This window comes from Crinia signifera, chromosome 19, assembly GCF_055691185.1.
Source record: "Crinia signifera chromosome 19, ASM5569118v1, whole genome shotgun sequence".
NCBI lineage: Eukaryota > Metazoa > Chordata > Amphibia > Anura > Myobatrachidae > Crinia > Crinia signifera.
Genome location: NC_139226.1, coordinates 126,985,874 through 127,004,888, shown reverse-complemented (window position 1 = coordinate 127,004,888; position 19,015 = coordinate 126,985,874). Strand labels below are relative to the sequence as shown.

General features: G+C 46.7%; 1 protein-coding gene and 1 pseudogene across 2 annotated transcripts in view; one reads left to right on the top strand and one right to left on the bottom strand.

Moving 5' to 3' along the window:
- TNFRSF14 (TNF receptor superfamily member 14) overlaps positions 1 to 14,906 on the top strand; it is a 45,159-nt gene extending 30,253 nt beyond the window's left edge. For both annotated transcript variants that reach the window (XM_083163306.1, XM_083163305.1), the window contains 3 exons: positions 3,405 to 3,495; positions 9,194 to 9,339; positions 14,438 to 14,906. In XM_083163306.1, coding sequence (XP_083019432.1) covers positions 3,405 to 3,495; positions 9,194 to 9,339; positions 14,438 to 14,556 — 356 coding nt within the window. In that variant the 3' untranslated portion in view covers positions 14,557 to 14,906. The remainder of the gene's footprint in view (positions 1 to 3,404; positions 3,496 to 9,193; positions 9,340 to 14,437) is intronic.
- LOC146044430 (U2 spliceosomal RNA) lies at positions 2,758 to 2,893 on the bottom strand (annotated as a pseudogene).
- Positions 14,907 to 19,015: the final 4,109 nt, after the last annotated feature.

The window sequence follows — 19,015 nt, the reverse complement described above, 5'->3', positions numbered from 1 at the left end:
TCTGTGGCATAAAAGATGGCAATCCACCATCGATGAATCAATCTTCGATGGTTTATGGTCGATGCTGAATACTTTTTTCCCATTCATGAAGAAGAACCAGATGGTTTCTCTCCATCTATGGTAATTCATAACCGGGCCGCCAAATACAAAAACGAGGGGAAGAACAAGAGGGTATCCAGGCTGAACATAGAATGACTCAAGGTAGACGGTCATATGGTCGACCACTAATGGTAGACGGGGTCAAAAGGTTGACATGGTCAAAGGTCAACATGAAAAAGGTTGATGTGACAAAGATCTATATGCACTTTTTTACAAAATTTTCAGCCGACATGTGCCGACAGGCCGTATTTCATGCCCTACCATCCACTAGGGCGTGGAAGGAGAATAAAATAGTGTGCCCAGCACAGCGAGGCACCGTGCCCGAAGCATGGCGGGCGCAGCGGTACACTTAGACAGTGTCCATATCGACCTATGTCGACAGACTCCCTAAAAACATTTAAATATCTTGTTGACCTTTTCACCCTGTCAATCTTTTGATCCTGTCAACCTTTGGACCCTGTCTACCTCTTCAATGTCGACCTTTTTCACCCTGTCGAACATTACTGGTCAAACATATGATTGTAGACCCAGACACTGTAGATCAGGCATGTCCAAACTATGGCCCTCCAGCTGTTGTGAAACTACAAGTCCCATCATGCCTTGACACAGATTTGCTATTAAGGAATGCTGAAACTATGGCAAGGCATGCTGGGATGTGGAGGGCCACAGTTTGGACACGTGTGCTGTAGATGTTTTATACCATAACCAACAAGAGGGAGAGAGCATTGCATGAAAGTTTACATACTTATTGCAAACCTCTCATAGTGGTGAAAAGGAAAACGTCCCTCTGTTCAGTGACAACGATATTATAAGTCAGGGATAGATCTGGGGCTTCAAATATTTCTTTGTGACGATGTCACTAAAGAAATGATCTTCCAAGTTGTTTGGGATGGAATTCCCCCAGTGAGTGATATGTGCCCAAAATCTCACTTCTGTTCTCTCTTGGACAAATTACAGCATGGCACGTGGATCTTGGCACAGTCATCTGTATAGCTTTCTCATTGTAAGTATGATGGAGGGATGTGAGTGATCTAAATATACAGGTAACCTCATGCAAGCATCTTCTTGTTTACGGATACTGGCATATATATATATATATATATATATATATATATATATATATATATATATATATATATAGCGCACACATATTCCGCAGCGCTTTACAGAGTATAGTTGAACATTCACATCAGTCCCTGCCCCAGTGGAGCTTACAATCTATATTCCCTACAACATGTGCATGCACACACAGACATTCTAGGGTTAATTTTGTTGGAAGCCGATTGACCTACCAGTATATTTTTGGATTGTGGGAGGAAACCGGAGTACCCGGAGGAAACCCATGCAAGCACGGGGAGAATATAGAGCCTGCATACTCAACTTTGTTCAACTGCAAGCGGTTCAGCGTGCTACGCATCTCAGCCACATTCTCCCTATCAGCCTAATGGCAACAACTGTGAGGTATCTGGACATTCACACGCAGGATGAGTTTGCCGCCAGCGTTTATGGGGCGGGCAGACTGATGAGTTTGAAGAAACTCAGGGAGCCCGAGGTGTGCTCCCACCACCACCAGTGCTGTGCCTAAACACGTGCAAAGGGGGCAGCCGTACGAACGTTTGGACCCTCTCCCAAAGGAGAAAGGCCCCATGGTTCCCCTAACCCCCCTCAACCATAAGGCCGAGGAAGGGAAAAAAGGGATCGGTGGGTCCTCTTCGCCGAAGCTCAGAGAGTCCCGCTTTTCCACCACCCCCGGAAGGGTTTTGGACGGTGGGTCCTCCGCACCCGAAGGTTTGGAGAGACCCGCTTAGGCTTCCCTCCGCCTTGCGGCTCGGGGTTGCCCTCGAGGGGGACCGGGACACTCCCCAAAAGGTGAAGAGTCCCAGCCACGTTTGGGGAACGGAAGGCCCGTTAGGGACAGCCGCACTACCCAAATCAAAAAAACGTGACAAACTAACGAAAAACGTGAAGTGCTCAAAAGTGCAAATCAAAGAAATAAATAAAAGAGGCCCTAGCCAAAAGGCCGGGGTGGGGGTGTAAAAAATTGTCCTACCCCATCCAAAAGGACGAGGTAAGGACGTGTAGCCTAACCTAGAGGGAAGTGCGCAGTGTGTGTGCCATTCAGTGCATGGTGCTGGACATCACCTGTGCAAATCAGGCACCACCGAGTTTCCCCGGGGGCACAGTGCAGCCTCGGGCTCCAGGCAGCCGACCCTTCAGCGTCCGACCAAGCTTTTCTCTGTCTCACCAGCAGGCATTTTCCAGCCCCCGGCATGGGAATGGGTACTCCACTGGGCTTTTCGAAAGACTCCCTTAGGGGCTGCACCCCCCTCGGAAGAGCAATCTACTCAGTCCCAGTGTTTCTCCGCTCCCAGGGTTAAGATACTAGGCTGAGCTTTTCGCTGTGCCCAGGCTGGTGGTTAGCCAACCTGGACCAATCTACTCGGTCTCAGCTTTTCTCCGCTCCCTGGGAATGGATACTAGACTGAGCCTTTCGCTGACTCATCCTTCGGGGGCTACGAACCCCGTCAAGAGAGTCAATCTACTAGGCCCAGTGTTTCTCCCCCCCTCTTACCAGTGGATTTACGGAAACAACACCTCCTACCAAAGGCAGAGGTGAAGATACTCAGTGAGACTTTTCACCGCTCCCGGGAAAAAACAGAGGGGTCCCACACCCTCCGCCCATCAGAGCAGCTACTCAGTCCCACCTTTCTCTATTCTCTGCCAGAGGCCAGTCCATACCAACTGATAAGAACAGATACTACACTTGATCTTAGCCAAAAGGCCGAGAAGCGATTGGTGGGCGGTACGCCGGTGCGCGGATGCAGTGATCAGTCTGGTTTCAGATGCATCTCTTGCAGCAAGGATAGGGCTGCTGCAAGTCCACACTGACATTGATGGGGATACTACCACAAGTGGGTGGATGGTGGCAGTGTGGCTGCAAAATGCAGTAAACTCTGAATACAGACGATGGTGCTTTCAATTTGTTACGTTGGAGGCCGTCACTTTGCCCCCATGTTTTATGTAAAGCATTAGAATTCCTGTGTACTGTACATCACAACAAAGGTTCTGCTGCAGATGACCAGAGTCAGAGTAAGTACAGCTGTGTTCATAGATATGAGAGTAAGAGAAGAAGACCTATTTCAGACTTACAGTAGATCATTTATTTTTATTATTATTATGTAGCAAATGATTCAACCTGTTAGCCAACTATTATTTATTAATCACTGCAATTATCTATAATGAATTTGAACTGACATTAATTGTACAGTGCCGTAACATGATATGAATCTTTCTTCTCTGAATAGGAACCAGCAGGACAAACACCGTGTGTGAGGACTGTCCGTCCGGTCATTTCAGCAATAGCAGCATGTCAAAAGTATGTTCTCCATGGAGAAAGTAAGTTTTTCTTTACTGTTATAGTAAGAGTAATGTCCTTACACTGCAAAAGTGTATTTGTGACCCAACTCCCATATCGTATCAATCCACCTAAAGCTGGCCATACATCTACAGATCGATTGTCAGATTGGGCTGGTTGGAACAAAAACCTGGTAATGGATGAGAGCAAATGACAGTTTACATCTGCTTTGAAATGCTGCAAGACTGCCAAAAATTGTCATTCAAATACAGATGTAGCCCCTGCCATCCTTGGCCGGGGCTCGCCAGACCCTCCCCGCTGGCGAGCGCCGCTGGACAGGGGCTACATTGTACTGGGACACACGTGCGTCTCACATGCACGCGCGTCCCAGTCTCTCGGCGGGGATGCTGCATGTCCCTGCCCATCCCCGCGGTGGGGACAGTGGGCAGGCTCCGTTGCCAGGGGGTGCGCGAGCGTCTCGTGCGCGCGCGCCCCCTGGCGGGAATGGCAGGGCTGGCATTAGAAATGCCAGCCCTGCAAAAATAGGCCAAGCCCCATCTGTACTACCAGATTTTTGTTCCAACCAGCCCAATCTGACAATCGATCTGTAGATGTATGGCCAGCTTAATCTTACGGGGGAAATTTACTAATACGAATTCGTAAAAAATAGGTGTATTTGTAGGCCGAAATACACCTATTTTTTTACACATTTGTATTTTCGGGATTTACTATCCCGAAAATACAGCAATTCGTATTTCTAAAGATGGCACATTCGTATTTGAATTTACAAATACGAATGTCTACACCATCGATAGGATACGACAGGAATCACCATTCAAAATAATGGTGGTTCCTGATTTACTAAGCAGCCGTATTGATAATACGGCTGCTAATTGGTGTACAGCCACGAAAATACGACGGGAAAATACACCTTTCCCTGTCGTATTTGGCAGAAGCCTGCACGGGATCAGTCAGATCCGTGCAGGCTGCAGTGTAAAAAAATGGAAAAATAAATAAAAAAAAACAGCGTAGGGTCCCCCCCTCAGCTGTAACCAGCACCAGGCTGAAAGAGCCGGGGCCGGTAATTAAAAATCATGGAACCCGAAAAATAGGGGTTCCCCGATTTTTAACAACCAGCCCCAGGCTCCAGGTCCGGGGCTGGTTCCCAAAATACGGGGGACAAAATGACTAGGATCTGACTGATCCGTGCAGACTGCCTGTAGGAATTCGTATTAGCGGCCGTATATATGGCCAGCTAATACGAATTACTAAGACATCGGAGGGTTACAAAGCAGTCGTATATGACTGCTTTGTAAATCCCCCTCCGGAACACGACTTTGCATACGACTGAAACAGTCGTATGCAGTCGTAGGAAAAATACTAATACGAAAAACTAGGTTTTTCATATTCGTAAATTTCCCCCAGAGTGTCTGGTGATTCTGCTCCTCCCTGAGCTGTTAATACTTTGGTGATGTATTTTCCTTTTCAAAGCTGCGAGAATGTAAGACCTAACCCACACATAGACATAGTAATAATTGCATTATTATATTTATTGTTGTGGGAAAGACATCAGTGTGATTGGTCAGCTTAACGTACTGCAATGTGCTAAATAACTTGATCTGATTTTAATATAGAGAACACAGTGGTCTTAATGCAAAGGGCAGCTTGAAGTAAATTGAATAGCACTATTTAAGTCTCCTTAATGCAAAGGATTACTATTCATATTGTTTATATAGTGCCTCAGAGAACCGTGGTTGATATCATTCTGTACCCCACTTTTATCTGGAATATATATTAGGGAAACCAATGCACTCACAACTTTGAAGCTCCAAATTCCGGGGCGCTCCTGCAGATGCGAGTAGACCGATCCCTCCATCAGGTGGTTACATGTAGACTCTGTAGAGCAAACAGGGCAATCACCATTTTTAAGCAGTTACAGTGATGCCTTTTATTCAAATGAACAGAAGACTTTGAGGGTAATAGTTGCCATGAATAAGGTCCTTAAAGGGACCGAAAGGTCAGGTGAACTGAGCACTACAGAGCCGGCCTCATTCTTGCACGCGCGCCCCATGGCTACGGAGCTGTCTACGGGTCCCCGCTGCCTCCCCCGGTGCCCCTCGCTGCCCTGCTGTCCCCCCTATCCCTGCCCGTCTCCCTGAAGTGGAGACGGGCAGGGACCCGCAGCGGCACCGTCCTGAAACCACGCGCATCCCAGTCAGATGGAGCGCCTCTGCGCCGGCAAACGCCAGCGAGGACATTTTGGCGATCCCTGGCCAAGGAAGGGAGGCGCTTCATCTGTATGTTAGTTTGAATAAAAGCATCACTGTGATCTGTCTCGGTCTCTCTTGCGTTTTTCAGGGTTAGAGTGGTCTTTATTCTCTCAAAGCCACATACATTGGACAGCATGTTGGTATCTTTACAGTCACACCGCTGTCCAGGTCCCATTTTTTTACCTTGCCTAGCATGGAATCCCTAGCAATACCTTGCTTTCCACAACCCTAAGTGCACCCCTGCTTCCAGGAAAATCTGGGTTTTGGACTTTTGGAGGGGGCGGCCGCCGAGTTGGACCTCAGTTGGGGGTTGGTCCCGCACCAACCCCCAACTGAGGTCTGACTTGGTGACGGCCCCCTCCACTCACCTGGCTCCAAGCGGGTAGGGGGGGAGCTGCTCCCAAATGTCGCCCTCCAGTGGCCAGCGCCCCAGGCAAATGCCTACATCTGCCTAGTGCTGGCGCCGGCCCTGAGTACTGCTTGAAAAAACACCCACCTGGATTCTCTCAACATGACAAAGGTTTGAGAACATGTTCCAATGGCTACTTACTGCAGAGAAGAAAGATGAAACATGGATCTTCTAGTAGGATCCAGAGACGTCAAAGCAAATCCCAATTCAAAGCCACGTTAATTGTTTTCTATTATATAAAGGGTATTATTATGGAAGACTGTGTAACAGGATTTAGCATTACTACAGAGATGTTCTAGAATTGGAAGAAAGAGGCCAGAGTTTAGGAAAATCGGTTTCATTCTCCCTCAGGACAACGTATCAGCCCACACAGCATTCTGTGAAGCTGTTTCTTGACCAAGAAACATATTGCAGTGCTAGTATAACCTCCATGCTCACCGAACCTAGAACCATGCAACGTCTTTTTTTTTTTTCCCTAAACTAAAATCTGTGCTCAAGGAACCTGTTTAATGTCAGTTACTAAGGTAAAGAAGAAAAACGTCTTGGCTGTTGAGACAGCTGACCGACAATGAGCTACAGTACGTCTTTGACCAACAGAAAATAAGAATGCAGCGGTGTGTTGGATACAAAAGGGAAGAACATAAACCGGGAACGCAGTTAAAATGTACTCAATATAATTAAACTATAGTGTCAGTCTTGTTATTTAATAACCACACGTCCTATATATAAGGGGAATCAGCTGAGTATAAGTAATAGCATCTTTTACAAATCTGCTAATTTTAAAAAGGACTGAATACTCTGATTATTCCAGTAGTTAAGTTATACTGCATTTTCAACAAATTGTACCCTTATTTTCAGTGTAGATTCTGAAGAGGTGCTAGGACCCATTATGCAGACTTTCCTTTGAATAATTCCTCTTTCCCTGAAATGTACCAAAGAATACAGTCTTTCTTTCTAAATATGCCTTTTAATCTTAGCTGGGTAGATCTTGTATATCGATACCTTTACAAATTTGACTTGAAGAACTAAAAGTAATTTCTGCATCTGGCCACTAGATGGTGCTATTGCACAAGGTCACAAGCCTACTCTCTCCACCAAAGCAGTTATGGATTAGCCTGCTTCACAGTTATTGCATTATATACTGGTTAACGAAATAAACCTTGGCTGACTTGGCATCTGTAGGGAATGGATGGCGGTACTTTACAAGTTCATGCCCTTTCAGACACACAATCTGGAAATTTTCCTTCTCGGACCGGGTGTTTCACCTCAGCAAAAACCTGGGTTTTGCAGGCTGTACTCCTTCTACACTACACATGAGACCTGGGAAATTCCTGGGTCTTCCCCTTTCAGACATAAGCTGGGTTGGCCCTGGCATTGTACAAGATAGGGCTGCCGGGCTACTCTCATGTCACACTCACACAGTCAGACACCCTTTCTCCATCCACCAGACCTAGCAAGAACGGGCAGTGTTTCTGTAGCTAGTGTATGCCAGCTGCTTCTACACACTGCAGCATGGACCGGGCACCTCTTTTCAAGCCAGCAGGTACTCTTTCACCCCTTGTATACACTATTTGTTTGTTATTATAGGAGGTCACTGGGCCCACCTCCAGACAGCCCTGAACGGCCAATCAGGAGCTTCCCCTTGGAGGGAAATCCTGTATTACACCATTCAGACTTAACTCGGGTTGGCTACCAAGAACTCAAATCAAAAGCATGGTCAATCTTAAGGTACCCATAGACGGTCCGTTCCCGGACCGTCCGTTTTGTACTATGCGATGCGCGCTCCCGCGCATCACATAGTACGGTACAAAAAGTATGTGCTGCACATACTTTTTGTACTAGCTAAACATCGTATCGGATCGCATTGCATGCACTAGGCATGCGATCCGATACGATGCATGCTAATTAAGACCCAAACGGATCCGTTTAACGGACCGTGTATGGGCACCATAAGGGCGCCGACCCAAGACTGTGGTCCCAGACTGGTTCTTTGAAGACCTAAGCGATTCCCGGGTAGTTTGGCCAATCCCCAGGATTTAAATCTAATTTATTTTTAAACTGCCTACACGATCCGGTCCTAGTACCTGAATGGCTTCTTAGCCTGATTTCATCAGTCCACTCTCAGTACTGAGCAATATTGCCTAAATTGCCAAATTTTACAAAATAAATCTATATAATAAGTTGAAGAGTGTGTGTGTGTCTGTCGCATTGCAGAGCCGTACACATGGGGGGATATATCGCTGAGTGATATATCGCTCGCGATGAGCGATATATCGCTCAGTGTCCCGTTTGCATCAGCGACCAGAGATGGTCGCTGATGAAAAAGAAACTGCCGGGGGAGCCCAGCAGTGGTAATCAGCTGGTCGCAGGAGCATGTTCCGGCGATCAGCGATCACTACGGGGGAGAAAACGGGAGCGCGCACCCGGCGCACACTCCCATCACGGGCAATGACCATATTTCCCACGATATTAGACAAAATCGCCCCCTTGTGTACACAGCCTTACACATTGGAGAGATAAATACAACCACACACACACATATATACATCACACCACATGCAGTACAACACACACCCAAAAACAGTACAACAAACACACACTTAAACATTGCACAGATGCACACTACACACACATATATACGTAGCGCACCTCACACACTTACACATTGGACAGATACACATAACACACCACTCATAGTATAACACACCCACATTTACTATAACACACACACCCAAAAACATAACAACACACACAGAAGACACAAAAAAATAAATGCATCCTAGGTGCTAAATCTTAGGAGTGGATGTGGAATACATCAACACACACAAGCTATCATGTCAGGAGCGGTGTGTTTGAAACCACAACACCCCTGATTTCACTGCTGCTATTGAGCATCAATGCAAACACATTCTAACATGAAGGTTTTCCCGAGCAACGCCGGGTGGGTCAGCTAGTTAGAAATAATGTAAATGTCTTTTATTAATTTGGATGTAATTCACCTTATCTGTACGTGGAAATACTCATCTGTAATAAAATCTACATGCGAATTCTGTTTTGCAGGTGCGCCACATTAGGTGTTGAAAAATCAGGAACATCAAAATCAGATTCAATATGTAAAAGAAGTGGTTTGCGGATTATTGTGGTGTTTTTATGTATCCTACTGCTACCAACAATATTATTAATAATCTCGATTAAACAGAAGCTATGTAAGTCTCACATCGTAATTTGATTCTGCTATTTCATTCTGTGGGTGTTTCAAGACCTTCATTATCATTTATTGATAACAGAATTAGGATGCAGCGAATGTTTTTCTCGTGTAAAGAAATTACGACATTGGCCCTTATTCAGATCTGATCGCAGTACAAATTTCTTCTCAAAATGGGCAAAACCATGTGCACTGCAGGGGGGGGGGGGCAAATGTAACTTGTGCTGAGAGAATTACATTTGTGTGAGTTATTTTGTTTCTGTGCAGGGTAAATTTTGGCTGCATTATCTTTACGCTGAAATTTAGATTTCAGTTTCAACGCACCCCACCCAAATTTGTTACATCTGCCCCACCTGCAGTGCACATGGTTTTGCCCATTTTGAGAACAAATTTTTACTGCAATCAGATCTGAATAAGGGAAAAAATCCAGGTTGCTGTGTGTTTATATATATATATATATAATTTCTTAGGGAAGCAGAGCGCAAGTAGGCCCCTTGCAGGCACACTCAGCGGTTTGCTTTGGACTCCACAAGGTTCTGTTCCCCCTCTATGGGGGTCGTGGACCCCCACAAGGGAGAATAGATCCTATACGTCAAGATTCCAGCTTGTTGCAATGTCGGCAGTCGGGATCTTGACATCATTATCCTATTAACTACATCCCTATACAACCCGTACATCAAACCAAATTAATTGATGAACAGTTTGGTTGGAAAGAGAGACCAGGGGGAATGTGGCATCACAAGAGGTTTCCTCCTGATACCAGAGAACAGGAAGTGTGTCACTTTATTCTGTATACAGTACTGTATATACACACTAACACATTGCGCTACAGGCAACTACAGGTAACTTTATAATAAACTGCTTCCTAAAGGATGAAATAAGGCTTTTAAAAAAAAAAAAAAAATTTATATATATATATATATATAGTTGATGGTGGGTGGTCCGGCACTCCTCCCAATCAGTTCAGTAATGCTCCGGTGCCCTCAGCCAAGTATGGGTAGAAGCGGTGGGGGTCGCTGCAGCACAGACGGAGACTGGGCTTTTCACCTCTGAGGGATCCCCTGTAAAATGGACCAAATGTTTTAGAAATGACAAAGAAGGGTTCAGAGGGCGCTAAGAGATAGCAAACAAATACATAAATAAAATATACGGTACTTATGTATTATCTGGGCTCCCATGTTAAATGCACCCCATTTTTTCATACCCCTACTATCCAACTACGCATGGAGTTGATTTTATATAGTGTGGCGAGCGCAGCGAGCCACCATGCCCGAAGCGTGGCGAGCGCAGCGAGCCCCGCGAGGGGACACAGTCTCATAAGAAAACCAGGAGCCCAGATATTACATAAGTACCAAATATTTAACAAAAATCAGCCCTATGGGCATTGTAGATTCTTTCAATATTGCATCAAAATCACGAAGAAAAAAAGAAACCCACTTTTTGCGGACGCACTCGTCCCTCCACAGGGAATTTTTTTTTTTTGTATTTCAAATGTAAAGCTTTTATTTATTTTTTTCAAAATGTTATTTTTTTACACAGGATAAATACAACAGTATGAAATGTCATTTAACATCAATGGTTAATGCAAACATTTTCAATTTTACCATCTCTTTACATTGAGTAATGAATACAATTATACTGTAAGTCTGAGGATTTTACAATAAAGGCATTGTATATAAATGAATTATACGTATTAGTACTTATTTTGAACATATTAAGGATGCATTTTAAGTGTATACACTAGTCATCAAATGTAAAGCGTTATTGACGTAATTTATTTAAAATATATCCTTGAGTTTCATTTATTCGTAAATATTGGGTGTTTAAACCCTATGCTTTCGTTTTATTTTTAGGAAAGTGTCCTTATAGTAGGGCTGATCAAGCGAAATATAATTAAAACAATTAAAGAATAGTAAGAAAAAGAGTACAGAAATAATAAAGATTAAAACCACCCCTGTATGTGTGTAGTTGTTATTTAAGCGCCCCTATGCCAGGGTGGGGTACAGTGGCGTAACTATAACACTTGCTCCCCCAAGCCAAAAAAGTTACAGCTTCTCGGCTCTCAGGAGAGGTGGGATCCAGCGGTGGACCTGACCACGAACAGCAAGCGCTAGCAGGCTGCACTGCAGGAGCTCAGACACCCTGTCTTGCTAGCACTTCCTGCTGTGCGCGGTCAGATTGGTGTGTGAGGAGTCGGAGCTCTGGGCTCTATAAAACAAAAATCGGTACTTGTGTACTAGCTCGGCGCCCACGATAATCAGTCGCCCGATTTTTTATCGCATGCCATACACCCGATGGAATGCGATGCAATGCGATTTTGACCCGTATACGATATTAAATTGTATAAGCACCCTAATGGGTGCTTACGATGGTTAAATGCACCCCCACGCCACCCCCCAAGTATAAAGGTGAACCCAAAGCGTGGCGAGCGCAGCAAGCCCGCGAGGGGTGGCGGTACGCGTCCTACGACCTTTTCATACCCCCACTATCCACGTCGGCGTGGAGTTGATTTTATAAAGTGTGGCGAGCCACCGAGCCCGAAGCGTGGCAAGCGCACGCGGATACCTGTGAAGCCCGCGAGGGGACACGTATACCTGTGAAGGTATCCGCGTCCCCTCATGGGGCTCACCACGCTTCGGGCTCGCTGCGCTCGCCACACTTTATAAAATCAACTCCACGCCGACGTGCATAGTGGGGGTATGAAAAGGTCGTAGGACGCGTACCGCCACCCCTCGCGGGCTTGCTGCGCTCGCCACGCTTTGGGTTCACGTTTATCCTTGCTTGGGGGGTGGGGTGGGGGTGCATTTAAGCATTGTAATCACCCATTAGGGTGCTTATACAATTTATAATCGCATTGTATGGCATTGTAGAACATCGGACGATATCACGTCGCATCGCATGCGATATGGTCTGCGATGCGATGGGCGCCATGCTAGTACACAAGTACTAAAAAATCTATGCAGTGCTTGACCGGTCATTACGGTGCCGGCGCCCACCACAGACCCCGCTGGTGCTCCAAGCTACCGCGGGGTCTGCCGCACGGTAGCTACGCCACTGGTGGGGTATTCCACCCAAAATTTGTGCCCCCCTTTTTTTTTTTTTTTGCATATTTGAGATAGATCTAAGGTTTTTGATGCTAACCGATATCAGCGGTTCAGCTAAATGCTGATCCTATATAATATTCTTTATGATGAATTCACATTCTTGCGTTGAGCTTTATCTCAAATTCTCAAATGGTATCATTCACAACTAAAGGTGCAATATACACTCTACGATGTTCTTGACCAACATCGTTCATTTGGACCCTTCTGAACGATATAACGGTATGCTACGAACGATGATGTGCGTACCTATGGGTCGTTCAGGCAGGCCAATTTCGGCTAGGTATCAGTATCCGCTTTATTGGCCAGGTATACTTGCGTATACTAGGAATTAGATTTGGATTGCTGTGCTAGATAGATAACAGTTCAACATTGACAGAACAGATATACAAAACAGGTATACGCTAGATGTACCCTGGGGGTTATAGATGCAGGGAACATATATTTGCTGGGCAGCACAGCACCTAGGCAGCCATCAGTGGCGTCACTGGTCGTTACAAGCAGAGACAGTACAGTTATCACACAGGGAACACATACCCGCCGAGCTGCACAGCGCCTAGGCAGCCATCAGCGGTGCCACTGGTCACTGCAGCAGCCAGGCAACAGTTAAGCTAAGACAGTACTATTATAGGTTGCTATGCAGTGTATGAGATGGGGGTACATATGGGTGAGTGGCGCAGTTCCTAGGCAGCCATCAGCGGCGCCATCTTGATCAGGCTGCTCACAGGCAGCAGCAGGAGAGCTCAACAGACCATCTCCCCAGCACACCTAAGGCTGTAGGGGGAGGGGGTGAAAGGGTAAATGTACCCCTTTGTCTCTTTCCAACTACCAGCAGTAGATCTTCCCTCATTGCTTCTTCCCCATCCCCCGCCATTTCTCAGCAGATAACATGCTTGTTTGTAACTGGCTAGTTGTCTAGGATGATTTTGATGTGTTACTGTCATATAACTGTGCCAGAAAATGTACATTCTAGTTTGCTTCAAAGTAAATTAGGATCCAGTCGGGCGGATATATAAAAACAATGGAAAATGATATGTGATAGGTCTTAAGTATTGAAATGGTTATGATGAGGAACACAGAGCACTAATACACATAAACACAATTAGTTGATATGGACAATTAAAAACGTCACAAAGAGCGAATAAAGTATAACAAAATCAATACTAAGATATAAACACATTATGTAACACTAAATAAGACACCTTAATAATTGCATTGAATTCCAAAAGGGGAGGGGGGGAGGGGGGGTGTATAGAACAAGTGAAATAGAAGAAGATCTAGGCCCGGACCAGTGCAGTCGGGCGGATATATAAAAACAATGGAAAATGATATGTTATAGGTCTTAAGTATTGAAATGGTTATGATGAGGAACACAGAGCACTAATATACATAAACACAATTAGTTGATATGGACAATTAAAAATGTCACAAAGAGCGAATAAAGTATAACAAAATTAATATAAATATATACACACTCTAAGATATAAACACATTATGTAACACTAAATAAGACACCTTAATATTTGGATTGAATTCAAAAAAGGGGAGGGGGGGAGGAAAAAAAAAAAAAAAATTGTGTCTCTTTTTCACAAAAAAAAACACATATAATAATAATAGGAAGTTTGAACTATGACATAGACGTGTATTAGTGGATGTAATTTGTAAATATATTAATAATATCATTATAAATTTTAAGTATATATCATTTTGCAAGTGTTGGAATGGACTCGGGCCGATTGCACTGGTCTGAAACGGACACGATACCACATAGTCGAATTAGAACTGATTTAAAGTACAAGAGTGAACATTATATAAAACGGTGACCTGTAATTGTATTGTATTGTCTTAAGTGTGTTATGTTTGTAAAAAGTAATTGTCTTTTGTATGAAATGGAAATTAAAATAAAGATTAATGAATTTAAAAGTAAATTAGGATCAGTCCAATTTTGCATCCCCCTGAGTAAATGCTAATTGTTAAAAAAAATATTTTTTTTTATAGGGGAAAAAAATAAGAAGCAGCGCGATGATTTTATAGGGGAAAAAAATAAGAAGCAGCGCGATGATTCCGAGTACTCAACTTGCCATGAACCAGTGCAAGAAGAAGGAGGACCGACGTAACTCATCTGGCACACACTATATGAGAAGCAGAAAAGAAATAACTAATGGTGTGAGGTGGTGTGCCCGAAGCATGGTGTGAGGTGGTGTGCCTGATGCGTGGTGTGAGGTGGTGTGCCTGATGCGTGGTGTGAGGTGGTGTGCCTGATGCGTGGTGTGAGGTGGTGTGCCTGATGCGTGGTGTGAGGTGGTGTGCCTGATGCGTGGTGTGAGGTGGTGTGCCTGATGCGTGGTGTGAGGTGGTGTGCCTGATGCGTGGTGTGAGGTGGTGTGCCTGAAGCATGGTGTGAGGTGGTGTGCCTGATGCGTGGTGTGAGGTGGTGTGCCTGATGCATGGTGTGAGGTGGTGTGCCTGAAGCGTGGTGTGAGGTGGTGTGCCTGATGCGTGGTGTGAGGTGGTGTGCCTGATGTGTGGTGTGAGGTGGTGTGCCTGAAGCGTGGTGTGAGGTGGTGTGCCGGATGCATGGTGTGAGGTGGTGTGCCCGAAGCATGGTGTGAGGTGGTGTGCCTGAAGCATGGTGTGAGGTGGTGTGCCTGATGCGTGGTGTCAGGTGGTGTGCCTGATGCATGGTGTGAGGTGGTGTGCCTGAAGCATGGTGTGAGGTGGTGTGCCTGATGCGTGGTGTGAGGTGGTGTGCCCGAAGCGTGGTGTGAGGTGGTGTGCCCGAAGCGTGGTGTGAGGCGGTGTGCCCGAAGCGTGGTGTGAGGCGGTGTGCCTGAAGCGTGGTGTGAGGCACACCTGATGCGTGGTGTGAGGCGGTGTGTCTGAAGCGTGGTGTGAGGCGGTGTGCCTGATGCATGGTGTGAGGCGGTGTGCCCGAAGCATGGTGTGAGGCGGTGTGCCCGAAGCATGGTGTGAGGCGGTGTGCCCGAAGCATGGTGTGAGGCGGTGTGCCCGAAGCATGGTGTGAGGCGGTGTGCCCGATGCATGGTGTGAGGCGGTGTGCCCGATGCATGGTGTGAGGCGGTGTGCCTGATGCATGGTGTGAGGCGGTGTGCTTGAAGCATGGTGAGAGGTGGTGTGCCGGATACGTGGTGAGAGGTGGTGTGCCGGATACGTGGTGAGAGGTGGTGTGCCGGATACGTGGTGAGAGGTGGTGTGCCTGATACATGGGGGTTATTCTTATCCATTTGGTTCTCTGTGCATTCGCACATAGAACCGATGGTGCGCGCATGCGCTGGCGCTTTTCTGCGCATGTGCAGATGTAAGGTGCGTGCACCCACCCCAAACTTTTGGTTCGCCGGATGCACGCACCCATGACGGCGTGCGGGGGGCGCTGGGCTGCCCCATTACCATATGGGAATGCCCAGCGTTCCATGGGGGCGTTCCCATGAGAGCGCTCGGCATTCTCATGGTAATGAGGCAGTGACACGGGTGCGGGGGGGGGGGCTGGCAGCTGACATCACCGGATGTCAGCTGCCCGCCCATATCCGTGCCAGTGTGCACGCATATGTAAGTGACTTAAAAGTCACTCATACTCCTTTCACACCAGCCTAAATTCCCGGGTTGGGTCCGGGAACAACCCGGGACTAGCTCTGGTTTGAAAGGTTCCAGGGACAAATTCCCGGGTTAATTTGCCGGCAATTCAACCCTGCTAGGTAGCAGGGTTGCTCCCGGGTCCTTCCAGGGTTACTGGCTGGTGTGAAAGGTGCAGGGACATGTCCCTGCTTCCCGTGTTGCCTCTGCTAGTGCTGATTTGCTAGCAGGGCAACTTCCTGTTGTGGTGGACACTCACAGACACGCCCAGAGACAGCATACCGTGTGCAGGGAGACACTGTACATGTTCTGTGGCACCACAGACCCTAGAAGTTCATTTTAACCCCTGAAAGCCTGCAATGAGGAGGTGAGAGAGCTATTAATCATTAGAGGGGAAGATGCTTTCATAAGCCTTTTAATTTGTTTTATACAAGTAAACAAAGGCTGAAACACTACAAATGTTTTGTGTCTTAATTATTAATAATCAATAATCTAATGTGAGCCTAAAAAATGCCATTTTCAATGCTATTCTCATAGAAATGCTGGTTCATCCCGGGTTCAGCGTGAAAGGTGCCGACCCGGGTTGTCCCTGCTTCAAAAGCATGTGTGAATGGGTCCCAACCCGGAATGTCCCTGCTTGTCCCTGGAATTTAATTCCCGGGTTTGTCTCTGCATTTCTGGTGTGAAAGGGGTATCATATATGCGTGCACTCACCACATCATTCGATGGTCGGCGACCATCGAAAGATGTGGGTGGTTACCCGAGGCATGCGAATGGATGTTTATGCAAAACATCCATTCTAGGGGGCGGCGGTTGGGCTTTCATTCGCCAGGCGGGGTTTGGTGGACTCGCAAGGCTGCGAATTCGACCATCAACCAGAATAACCCCCATGGTGTGAGTGGGTGTGCCTGAAGCATGGTGTGAGGTGGTGTGCCTGAAGCGTGGTGTGAGGTGGTGTGCCTGAAGCGTGGTGTGAGGCGGTGTGCCTGAAGCGTGGTGTGAGGCGGTGTGCCTGATGCGTGGTTTGAGGCGGTGTGCCTGAAGCATGGTGTGAGGTGGTGTGCCTGAAGCGTGGTGTGAGGTGGTGTGCCTGAAGCGTGGTGTGAGGCGGTGTGCCTGAAGCGTGGTGTGAGGCGGTGTGCCTGATGCGTGGTGTGAGGCGGTGTGCCTGAAGCGTTATGTGAGGCGGTGTGCCTGATGCGTGGTGTGAGGCGGTGTGCCTGAAGCATGGTGTGAGGTGGTGTGCCTAAAGCGTGGTGTGAGGTGGTACTGTATGCCTGAAGCGTGGTGTGCCTGAAGCAAGGTGTGAGATGATATGGGAGCTGGTATGCTAGGCGCATGATGGGAGCGGGTATGGAAGGGGAATAAACCTTTCCCCTGTCAGGACTATTCTGCAGAATTACCCAAGGCCAGGAAAGATTTCTCCCCACTGTGTGCACAGCTCATTATACACATTATAAAAACTGCTCTTCTCTATCCACACAGTTTCTATTTATACTGTACAATGAATTGTCATATGTCTGGGTAATGGATGCCCAGGAATGTTTTTACTTAGAAGCTGGAGCTGAAAATGATTGGCTGATAGTGACTGATTTATATTGCATCAGGCCTTCTTGTAGTAATCTATCTACCTACACGGACTCTAATGCAGCTGGATCAGTATTTCCGCTGTATCTGAACATAATAATATTTACATGTGTTTTGATCTATGTTTATATATATATATATATAATACGGCACCGTAATCTGTGCGGTCTGAAAGGTGCAGAGTGATTTTACCGTTTCCAAAAAAAAAACAGTTTTTGGAAACGAGTCCTACCTGTTTCAGACCCGTGTTTTTTTGCGGTCTGAAATGGTATTTATGACCCCACACTACCAAAGTACCAGGGGGTCCCCTGGCATCTCGGTCCGTTCCGGGGCTGCAGGTGGCCCCCGCTGCCACACAGAGCAGGGTCCCTTTGGGGAATGTGAAATGAGCGGCGGGGTCTCCGTAGGGACCCCGCCGCTCATTTCACATTCCCCAAATGGACCCTGCGCTGTGTGGCAGCATTTACACTTAACACCCCCCACTCGTAGGGCTAACGCCACCCCCCCACACCCACCCCCCAATGTGTTCAAGAAACCCCCCGTGCGGGGCGGTACCTCCTGCGTTGCGGATCCCGGCTCCTGCTGCTTATGGGATCCGCAATGCAGGAGATACCAGCTGCACGGGGGGGGGGGGGGTCTTAAACACATTGGGGGTGTGTGTGTGTTAGCCCTAGGGATGTTAACCCTAGGGGGGGGGGCGGGGTCATGCTGAAGACCGCACTGGCTTTGACCCTGTATTTGGAAAGTTTCCAAAAACGGGTCTGCCAGTGTAAAAAAAAAAAAGCACTTAAACGGTATTATACCGTTTAAGAGATGCGGTGTGAAAGGGGTTTTACCTGGCAGACCCATTTTTGGAAACTTTTTCAAATACAGGGTCAAAGCCAGTTATGCGGTCTGAAAGCAGCATCAGATTACACGACCCCTAGTTATATAGGGTGACCTGGCTAGGAGGGCTATGGGTTATAGCTGGGGTGGCCAACCCTAGTCCTCGAGAGCTACCAACAGTGCATGTTTTGCAGGTCTCCTCACAGAATCACAAGTGAGCTAATTAGCTCCATCTGTGGATCTTTTAAAATGTGTCAGTGAGTAATGATTGCAGCTGTGCAGCAGCTAGGTTGTCTGGAAAATGTGAACTGTTGGTAGCTCTCGAGGGCTAGGGTTGGCTACCACTGGGTTATAGGGTCCACTCAATGAAGGTCGACATACTGAAAGTGTATAGGGCTTAGGTTGAGACCTGAAATAGGTTGACATGGCTAAGGTCGGAAGGTCGACAGTTGACATTAATTTTTCACTTTTTATACCGAATGTCGTTTTTTTAATACAGAATGTCGACATGGATACCGCGATTGGCTCGCTGTGCTTGCCATGCTTCAGGGACGATACACTATTATATTCTCC